The sequence below is a fragment of the Cannabis sativa genome, chromosome 5 (assembly GCF_029168945.1).
Source record: "Cannabis sativa cultivar Pink pepper isolate KNU-18-1 chromosome 5, ASM2916894v1, whole genome shotgun sequence".
NCBI lineage: Eukaryota > Viridiplantae > Streptophyta > Magnoliopsida > Rosales > Cannabaceae > Cannabis > Cannabis sativa.
In genome coordinates this window covers 275,502-286,570 of record NC_083605.1, presented here as the reverse complement: position 1 = coordinate 286,570, position 11,069 = coordinate 275,502, and the positions used below count along the sequence as shown (strand labels likewise).

The window sequence follows — 11,069 nt, the reverse complement described above, 5'->3', positions numbered from 1 at the left end:
TGGATAATTATTGTATATATTTTTTTTTTTATGTAAGTGTTATTTTCAAAATATTTGGATATCATAAAAAAAAATCTATTATGAGTAAATTAGAAAGTAGATAAATTATTCTAATTTTAGAAATAATTTCTCAAAAATCTTTTTTTTTTAGAAGAAATTACAAATCTTAACTTCTCCTAAAAGAGTCAAAATGTCATATGAATAAAAAAAAAAGTATTGTTAGTAGGTACTAGTGATGTCCAACACCACCTAAAAGTGACACTTTACGATTAGTTCACAATATTTCATAAAAATTATTATATTAAAGGACCTAACACTTACAACAATATTGATATTACACCTTAGAGGGTGCTAAACACCGTAGCGCCTTCTAACATTTCTCATTAAAGAAATACTTTTTTTTATTTTTATCTAAACAAGACTTTTTTTAATCTTACAAGCTAAAAAAGAAATTAAAAAAGCTAATCCAAACTAGACCAAAATGAAATAAAAGTTTTTCTTAATTATTTTTAAATTAAAAAATTAGGGTTTCTCGTTCGTAAATTTATAGCTACAGGAAGTTGTCTTTTTTCTCTGGCTAGGCCCGCCAACCTTCCTTGGGCATAGGTTGGGCTTGGTCAGGATTGTGTTTTGCCATTGCGATTCGATTTTTGCTACTGTGATTAGTCTTGTCTCTGTGACATAGTATTGAGTATTTTAGTCTTGTCTCTATGAAATGATTTTGAGTGTTTAGCCTTATATGTGTGACATTGTTTTGTTTTATTTTATTTTGTTGTTGGTTCTTCTTTGTTCTTTGATGACTCGCCATCAAATCGTTGTAGTGGTTGGGAATAATAATTCCTTTGCGATTGAAGATGTTAGTAGTGGAGTTACGAGGTTGGATGAACCTTCTGCAATAGTTTCTATTGTTGTGTATTCTGAGCAATAGATGAAACTGTATAGGTATTCTTAAGATTAAATCTGATGTTGCATTATTTTCTTTTGATTTTGTTTTTATTTTTTTTGTTAAACAATATGAGAATTAGGCGACTGATTCTTTGGCTCATTTTTTTTAATTCTAATTCTAGTCGTGTCTCTAATAGAAGAGAATTTTCGATTGGATTGCAAACTATTATTTTAATTGATTGTTATGAATAAAATTGCATGATTTATTAAAAAAATAGAGCATTCTCAAAAAAGAAGACTAATAAAAAAGGCTAATTAGGATTTTGCATCCCAAATTTTGACATGTACCAAATCATGTTCCTTGAACTATTAAGATAATTAGATTTAAGGACTTTTGTCCAATTTTAGTAAGGAAAGTCTAACATGGATGAAAGTTCAGGGGGCATGATTCGATACATATCAAAGCTCAACTGGCACGATTTGGTAGATTTCAAAGTTTGGAGAGCATGATTTTGTAGATATCAAAGTCTAGGGAGCATGATTTAGTGCATAAACAATCACTGAATTAGTAAAATTGAATTAAATTCGACAAAAGTCTTTAAATATAACAATCTCAATAGTTCAAGGAGAATTTTTAATATCTTAAAAAGTTCAGAGGGAATAATTTGTTACATATTAAAGTTTAGGAGACAAAAATTCTAATTAACCATAAAAAAATATTTGTGGCAAAACCTTCTTAACATTTACAATTGTTACATATGACCTTAATAAAAAAAAGTAGCGGTAAAAATACCTTATTTTACGATTTTGTTGCAGTCGTATCTTTTTTTGGTCATCAAGTGTCAACTTAGAAACACGTAGCGACACCACGTATTAAATAAGTTAAAAAAATATGTCGCCACGTGGTTTTGAGTTGGCACTTAACGAGCTTAATTGACCCTTAACAGCCAAAAAAAAAGTACGACTACAATAACATTGTAAGATAAAATACTTTTGCCATAACTTTTTTTTTATTAGAGTCATATGTAACAATTGAAATATTGAGAGGGTTTCGCCGCAAATACCCTAAAAAAATAGAGAGCCAAGTGAGGAAGGCACGTGAGAAGGCACGTGAGAAGGCACGTGCACTGAGCTGGGACTGCAAGAGAAGAGAAACACAAGCAGTCTTCGTCCCCAAAAACCCAACTGCCAAATGCTCTTCGGATCCGTTAATTTTCCACTCTCTCATCTGATTTTTCCCCAAATTCTTCAATTTCCACTCTAGGGTTTCCTCCATCTTTTCAATTTTCACAACACACTTTCTCACCAATCTCTTCCTGATCAAGATTCAAGCTCAAGGTACATCAAATACGAATTTAATTTACTTGATCATTGTATTTACGTGAAGCTTTTTCGTTGTGACATTTTTTCTGTACGTTTTGATCTCGATTAGTATCTGAATTTTGTAATTCATGCGTGCCTCCGGATGGAACGCTTCCTCTTCTTAATTAGCTGTTGAATTTGAGTCATTTGATTGTGTGTGTACGGGGATGTGGGAGATTTTGTTTAAGTTCTAGGGTTTTCGAAAATTTTAAGCTTGAGTTCTTGGGTGATTTGGTGTGTGATTTTAGATGCATGCATTTGCCTTTTGTGAATTTGTTTGAATTTTTTTGCAGGTTTTGTTGAGTAAGGGAGCTTTTGGGAGTTGGTTTTTATCAGTAGAAAAATGGTAAGATTATATTAGCAGTATGCGATTGCTATGTTTTCTTGTCATAGTAAAAAAATGTAAATTGAATTGAACTTTGTTTTTTGATTGATTCTCAGAATTACTTGATCGGAGCTTTCAAACCATCTTGTAACATATCAATCACATTTAACGATGCGAAAAACCGCAAGCAGGTACTAACATAATTATTGCAAGATTGTAATTTGAAATTTGATGCTGTTGTAGGAAGTGGAAATTTAGAAAATTAGAAGAGGTGGGTATAGAACTTGATTTTGGAGTTTGCTTTTGTTTCTTATTTAAGGTTCCATTCAAGAAGGAAAATGGTCAAACAGTGATGGTCCCGCTATTTCAAAGTCAAGAAAACATTGCTGGCAAGGTGTGTTTACTGATAGGATTTATCTGATTCTTTGTAAACATTCACTTTAGTTATATTCTAAAGATATTTTTATTTTGTGGCACAATTTCAGGTCTCTGTTGAGCCAGTTCCAGGAAAGAAGGTTGAACACAATGGTATAAAAGTTGAGCTTCTCGGTCAGATAGGTAAGTGTTTGATGCGACCTTTCTCTGTGATATGTCGTTAAAAAAAGAGGAGATATACTGTGAAGACTCTAAAAGTAAAAAAAAATAAAAAATTGTTTCCATGATATTCATGAAGTCCTGACAATAATGAATGTTTGAACATTTAAGATGAATTACTGATTGTTTAATTGATATTTTACCTTTCCTATAATATTAGTACCAATGGAATCTGCCTAGTTTAAACTCGGAATAATTCTTTTACATGTAGTGAGGGTATTTTGCATGCTCTTTTCTAATGTTCTACCCATTTTCTGCATTGAATTATTAATTCCATACTTGTTAGATAGATTGGTCTTAGTTTTTGTTTTCCTTATATAACTATGAAGATAACTTTATTAATTGTGTTTTACTTTGCAGAGATGTACTTTGACAGAGGCAACTTCTATGACTTTACTTCCCTTGGTGAGTATACTTTTTGCTTTTTGCTATTGTCTTGAGACAATTTTTACTTCTGCAATGCTGAAATTTATTTATTTTTATTATATTTTCTCATGAAAAACTTATTCAGAAAATGGAGATTCAGATTATTTTGAGCTTGCTGTATTATTTTTCATTGTAGCAATAGTTGATAATATCTTTTTCATTTCAATAACTAGATATGATGAATATATAAATACATCTGCTGATTGGATTTCTAGTAATACTTTTACTTTGTATGATCTTTAAGTTTGTTGAATTCATTGTAGTTCGTGAACTGGACATTCCTGGAGAAATATATGAAAAGAAGACATTTCCATTTGAGTTTTCTACAGTTGAAATGCCTTATGAGACATACAATGGGGTGAATGTGAGGCTAAGGTGAACTGGTTGCACCTTTGTACTGTTAATTTATTATTTTCATTTGCTGCCTCCATGGAGCACTTAAACGAATACCATTTTTATTGACTCCTATGTGATTTGTGATGTTGAGGAAATGTACTTATTCGGGATTGTAATGGCTTGCTCTTTCTAGGTACGTCTTGAAAGTTACAATTAGCCGTGGTTACACTGGAAGCATAGTGGAATACCAGGACTTTATGGTAATGATTGATTTCTTTTCACTATGTAGTGTGGGTCTGTTTACATGTAGTTTCTATCTCATGTTTCTATCTCATTGTTCAAGTGTTTTCTTTATTAATTCTGAGGAAGTTAGAACAGGGTTCAGTCTCCATTATTATTTATTTGCTTATGCTTCAAATTAACTCCTAATCCAGGAAGCAGTACAATAGTTAGTTAGAGAATGCTGGGTACTATTCTTTGCTCCAGTTTCAGACACTCTTTAAGTATAATTTTTACCACTTTTGTGATTGATTGAGGGATAAGAAACCATTGCTTTGATATCCAAAAGTGGCAGTGCATGATTGCAGTTATTATCAATCTTACTTTCATAAGTCTCTACCTTTTGGTGCCCCCTTCAAAGGTTGGGGAAATTCAACATTGGACCGATATTATTGGAGGTCAATGTAATACCAAGCTATCTAGTATCTAAATTTCTTCCTATTTCCTTTCCCGATACCTCAACCTATTAAAATATCAAATATCCAAGTATATGATTGTCTCTAGCCTGTCTAACTAACATGTACTACAAATTACCATATGCCTGAATGAAAGTTCTTTACGTCTTGTGTACTTTGATTGGTTGTAACACCATGAGATACTTATTCTGTTTACGTTTTACTTTATTGTGATTTTATGTTTTGTTTGAACAAGGATTGCATTTTGAGTTTCTAATGTTTCAACTTTACTATTTAGGTTCGTAACTACACCCCACCTCCATCAATTAACAACAGCATCAAGGTAAGGCCCCCACATTTTTTTTTTATTAATTGTAAATTCTGCATCTCTTTTATTAGAACTTTGTTAGATATTTTCAATAGGAGATAGTCTTCCATGCACATTCCATTTGTTAGTTGTATTTTACTGTTTTTATCGGTGTGCTGTCCAATTACATATCCCATTGTCAGTCCCCTGGATGATTGTTGAATCCACATCTTTGCAGATGGAAGTTGGAATTGAAGATTGCCTGCACATTGAGTTTGAGTACAACAAAAGCAAGTAAGTATTACACTTTTTATCATCTATGTTTTACTTTTCTTAAGCTAAAACTGGATTTTCATGTTTCTGACCCATTCACATCTTGTTTTGCAACCAAGGCCGTCGCTCTTTTTCAGTAATAAAAAATTGGGTATATATATCGACAACATAATTCTGTAAGTGCTTCTGTTACAGATTTAACATTGTGGTATAATTATTGCAGATATCATCTGAAAGACGTTATTATTGGGAAGATCTATTTTCTTCTAGTAAGAATCAAGATTAAAAATATGGATTTAGAAATCCGACGCAGAGAGTCTACTGGTTCAGGGACCAATACCCATGTTGAGACTGAAACACTAGCTAAGTTTGAATTGATGGACGGTGCTCCAGTCAGAGGTAAAGTTATTTATAAGTGGAGATTTGTGAAAAAGAGTAGCAGAGATTGATCATTTGCTATTTTAACACTTGATGAAACTTGGATGATGATTCAATGATTTTTCTTACTCGCTTAATGCTTAAATTTGTTTTCTTAGGTGAATCAATTCCAATCAGACTGTTTCTCAGTCCCTACGAACTGACACCAACTCATCGAAATATCAACAACAAATTTAGCGTCAAGTATTATCTGAATCTCGTTCTAGTCGATGAAGAGGATAGACGGTACTTCAAGCAACAGGAGATCACAATATACAGGCTGGAAGAAAATTCGAGTAGTCCGTCTTAAATGGCACGATCAGCATTCAACTAGTGACAACCTTGTAAAGCCTCGTCTTGAACTTTAGAACCTATTTTGGTGGTGTAATCGTCTCATGTGTTGAGGAGGCGTTGTTGTAATGGCTTCTCGTTCTTGTTGATGATGATGACTTGCAGTTCTTTTCTTAATTTTTCGCTTATGGTTGCAAAATTATGTACATGGGGGGGCGAGCGACACAGAGAAGCCGGGAAAGTCTTGCCAATTTGATTTTGTGTTTAGAAAAGTGTTTCAAACATTGATAATATGCTCAACTTTTGAGTTTTGATTTACCATGGCAGGATCATAATAGGAACAAATTCTATTTCTTTTTATCTTTTTCTTGAATAATTGCTGCTTTTTTATGTTTTCATGGTAAACTTGACACTATGTAAGCAATGAAGACATTCTCTTGGGAATTTATGATGACTACTGCCTTTTTTTATATATAACTATATATACTATTGCACGTGGCAACTTAATTTTTTTAATATTATAAAGAAATAAAAATAAATATAATTAATTGCAATACTTTGTTATTATTTGAAAAAAGTTAATACATTTGTTTTTCTTTCTTTTATATTGAAATGAATTTTCAAAAAATAAAATATTTAAATATCTAGTTTGTATATACTCCATAAATAAAAACATGTAAAATGTAATACAAATAATTTTATCAAACATGTAAAGTGTTTCTTTAATAATAATAGGTAATAGATGAAGTGTTTCTTTTATTTTGGTAAATGATAATAGATTATTTTTTTTTCTTTGATAGATAATATTTTTTTTTTGAAACATGATAGATAATAGATTAACAAATTGATATTGTTTTTCCCTGCTCATAACACACTATAGTCACTGCATGAAACGTAATCACCAATTTTTGTTTGTTTTTTTAAATTCTTTTCAAATATTTCTTCTTCCAATTTTCAAAGTTGCAAATGAGAACATAATAATAAACTAAACGACAAAAAAATGAAGAAGCAAAAAGATGTTATACAAAAATTGTCACATAGCTAAATAATAATATTTTAATTTTCTGAGAAGGAGGACACATTGATTTTTATATATCAAGAATTGCCTCTCACCTTTGTCGGTTAAGTTAGTTGGTCTATCTTGTTAATTAGACAGTTGGTTCCTATTTTCCTGTACTTACAGTTAGAGTTTAGGCTTAACTCTAGTGTGTTAGCTAACTCTGGTTAGCTTAGTTTATGTTGGTATATATACTGGTGTATTCTGTATTTTCCATTCATTCATTCAATATGGTATCAGAGCGGGAAAGACAAGCTTTCCCTTAGATTTAGTTCTTCTCCCACTTTTTCTTGCCGTGCTTTCTTCTCCGGCGAAAGTGGCGTTCCACTCTGTTTTCTTTCTACTCTTCATTGTTTCCTGGTGTTCCTAGTGTTCTTGGTTCTGTCATCTTTCTTCTAGAATAACAATGTCGAACAACGATTAATCGTCCCACTTTGAGGTTCAATCCACAGTCCCCACTGCTCAAGAAAATTAAAGTCCACATATTAAAAATCATGTTGAAGACCCTTCCAATCCATATTACCTGCATCATAATGATAATCCAGGTAACAACCTCGTGTCTCAACTTATGACGGGACAGGACAACTATGTTTCATGGAGCAGGGCGATGCAATTGGCTATATCCGTGAAGAAAAAACTCGGGTTTCTTGACGGTTCAATTCCTAAACCCTCTCTTTCAGAATCTATATTGTACAATGCTTGGATTAGGAATAATAACATTGTCATCTCTTGGATTCTTAACTCTGTATTTAAAGAGATTTCCTCTAGCATTCTACAGTGTAGAAGAAATTTGGAATGACTTAAAAGTCAGGTTCCATCAGAGGAATGGTCCTCACATTTACAGCTTAAGAAAAGGCCTGATAAACTTGAAGCAAGAAAGCCAAACAGTGAGTATGTACTTCACAAGACTCAAAACTGTTTGGGAAGAATTATCCAACTACAGGCCATCATGTACCTACAATGGTTGTTCTTGTGGAGGAGTCAAGAAGCTCCAAGAACACCATCACATGTGATGAAGGGACTACTCTCCTTCCCCAACTTAATGTTGTGTAATACCAACAACTTTAAAATCTCCTTGCTGGTCAACATATTGGTATGACAAATTCAGAACCTAGCACATCAACAGACACCACAGGTATCATCTTATCTTTCAATTCGGTTGTTCCCCAAAATGAATCTTGGATTATAGATTCAGGAAAAACAAGGCATATTTGCAACAATGTCAGGTTATTTCAAATCATTTATCCCATATCCAAAACAAATTTAATTCTTCCTAACAATGAACAACTTTCTGTAGATCAAAGTGGATCTATTGTCATAAATAATGATTTAATTCTCACTGATATTTTATATGTCCCTAGCTTTAAATTCAACATCATATCTGTCAACAACCTAACCAAAAATGACAACTTTAAAGTCAAATTATATACTGACAATTTTTACATACAGGACAACCTTCACAGGAAGGTGATTGGCAAAGGTAAGAACAAGGATGGACTTTACATATTGGGTTCCAGTGTTGCACCAGAAACTGTTCTCACCGTTTCAGCTGATGTGTGGCACTCAAGATTGGGACACCCTTCTAAGAAACGACTTTCTTTACTCAGTAATCAATTACAATGTAACACTAGTTCTTTACATACTTCTACTCCTTGCTATATTTGTCCTAAAACTAAGCAAAAGAAATTTCCTTTTTCCCATAATAATCATTTTGCTGCAAACTAGTTGAATAAGCTCGCATAGTGCGAGTTGTCTGTTCATATTCTTGCATAAGCTCGCATGCTTAAGGTACATACAAGACTAGTCGAATCTGGAACGTCTGCGTTCTGTTCGAGTTGCTTATACGGACATCTTATAATAAGTCGACAATCTAAGGCATACAAATCCTTATTGGGTTATTGGGGTTGTTGGGTCATTCGGACCAGCTCGCACAGTAAAGAATCGATCTTTACAATTCGCAGGAGGATCTCGATAGTCTTGTAACGTCCCCGCTTCAAGCCTCCATTGGGTCCTTACACCCACAGAATGAATGGCTCTTATATACGAATACGTCACTCTGGCTGTTTCATGGACTAATGACTGATCCTACAGACCAACACGAGTGTTTTCAGTGTGCTTTGTCCTCACTCACACACATCTTGGGAAAACTTCCCAGGAGGTCACCCATCCTTGAAATTACTCCAGGCCAAGCACGCTTAACTATGGAGTTCTTTCGAGATGGGCTACCGAAAAACAAGATGCACCTTGTTGATATAGGTAGTACCAATTAATCCATTTAAGCTCTCTTTAACTGTGTAGTCCCATACCTACACAGTCTCAGAATCATCCCACTAGACCTTCCCCAGGCGATGTGGGATTGCACAGCTTACCCGGTATTTCCCCTTACGGATCACGGGACTACTGACTGTCACAATCACCCCCCTTACGGGGTTCGACGTCCTCGTCGACCACACTTCCGGCTGGGTCAAGGCTCTGATACCATTTTGTAACGTCCCCGCTTCAAGCCTCCATTGGGTCCTTACACCCACAGAATGAATGGCTCTTATACACGAATACGTCACTCTGGCTGTTTCATGGACTAATGACTGACCCTACAGACCAACACGAGTGTTTTCAGTGTGCTTTGTCCTCACTCACACACATCTTGGGAAAACTTCCCAGGAGGTCACCCATCCTTGAAATTACTCCAGGCCAAGCACGCTTAACTATGGAGTTCTTTCGAGATGGGCTACCGAAAAACAAGATGCACCTTGTTGATATAGGTAGTACCAATTAATCCATTTAAGCTCTCTTTAACTGTGTAGTCCCATACCTACACAGTCTCAGAATCATCCCACTAGATCTTCCCCAGGCGATGTGGGATTGCACAACTTACCCGGTATTTCCCCTTACGGATCACGGGACTACTGACTATCACAAGTCCTCGCATACATCTCGGTATATGTTGGTCTTAAGCCGCTCCTTGGTCCTATTTTATGCGAGCTATACGAATGCAACTAGACTTTGTCATGGTGACATCATCTCGCTGAGTCTGGTTCAGGCGAGGTTTATACTCAAGAGGCTCTCACTGAAATCTCAGCTCTCCTCGAGAAGAGTGAGTCCACGTGTCATTTTTATAGGAGTCTGGTCTCGAGTTTTCAGGTGAAAAAATCTCACTATAACAACCACACATCAATCTTTTCCAACGACGCTGAATCGTTCGAAGTCCCTCTTTAGGCTTTGCTCTCTTTTTATCAACTATAACAAAAGAACCCTTCACCATCTCAATCTTGCAATAGGTAGGAATGTCGGTTGGAGCAAAAATATTAAAATTGATCTCTTCATCTTGCACTCACAACTTTAACTCCCCCTTTTGAACATCTATTAATGCTCGCCCTGTGGCTAAGAATGGTCTTCCCAAAATAATGAGAAGAGTTGAATCTTCCTCCATATCAAGAATTAGGAAGATAAACTTACCAACCTTCACCTGTACATCTTCAATTATCCCACGAGGATGGGTCAAAGAACGATCTGCCAATTGTAAAGTCACTGTTGTGGGCTTTGCTTTTCCCAATCCTAGCCTTTTGAAGATAAACAAGGGCATTAGATTAATGCTTGCTCCCAGATCACATAGAGCTTTAGTTTCCACTGAACCCCCTATAAAGCATGGAATATTGAAACTGGTCGGATCTTTAAGCTTGGGCGGTGGTTTCTTCTGTAAAATTTCACTGCACTCCTCAGTGAGTGCCATTGTCTCGAATTCTTCCAACTTCCTTTTCTTAGCTAAAATTTCTTTCATGAACTTCAGGTAAGTTGACATTTGTTCCAAGGCCTCTACAAATGGAATATTAATGTGCAGCTTCCTGAATATTTCAAGAAATTTTTAAAACTGCTTGTCGAGATTGTTCTTGCGGAGTCTTTGAGGGTAATGAATTTTAATATGATGATCTATGCTGATCGGATGCGAAGCTTCTTTCGGTGCAAGACCCTCAGTAGTCTTCTTTTCCCTTGGTGCATGTGTCTGTGCCCGTTGATCCTGAACCCCATCTTTAATTTGTTGCTTGCCACTAGGTCCCTCATAACTCTTTCCACCCCTCAAGAAAATTGCTTGACATTGCCCTTTTTCCTTTACTTCACTAGTGC

The 11,069-nt window shown here is 34.9% G+C and overlaps 1 protein-coding gene across 1 annotated transcript; it reads left to right on the top strand.

Moving 5' to 3' along the window:
• Positions 1 to 1,980: 1,980 nt before the first annotated feature.
• On the top strand, positions 1,981 to 6,341 carry LOC115716651 (vacuolar protein sorting-associated protein 26A). Its single transcript, XM_030645498.2, has 12 exons — positions 1,981 to 2,223; positions 2,541 to 2,593; positions 2,689 to 2,763; positions 2,892 to 2,966; positions 3,058 to 3,130; positions 3,527 to 3,571; positions 3,856 to 3,967; positions 4,122 to 4,188; positions 4,901 to 4,945; positions 5,148 to 5,203; positions 5,406 to 5,581; positions 5,719 to 6,341. Exons 2-12 carry the CDS (start codon positions 2,591 to 2,593, stop codon positions 5,907 to 5,909), a joined length of 918 nt encoding a protein of 305 aa, XP_030501358.1. The 5' UTR covers positions 1,981 to 2,223; positions 2,541 to 2,590; the 3' UTR covers positions 5,910 to 6,341.
• Positions 6,342 to 11,069: the final 4,728 nt, after the last annotated feature.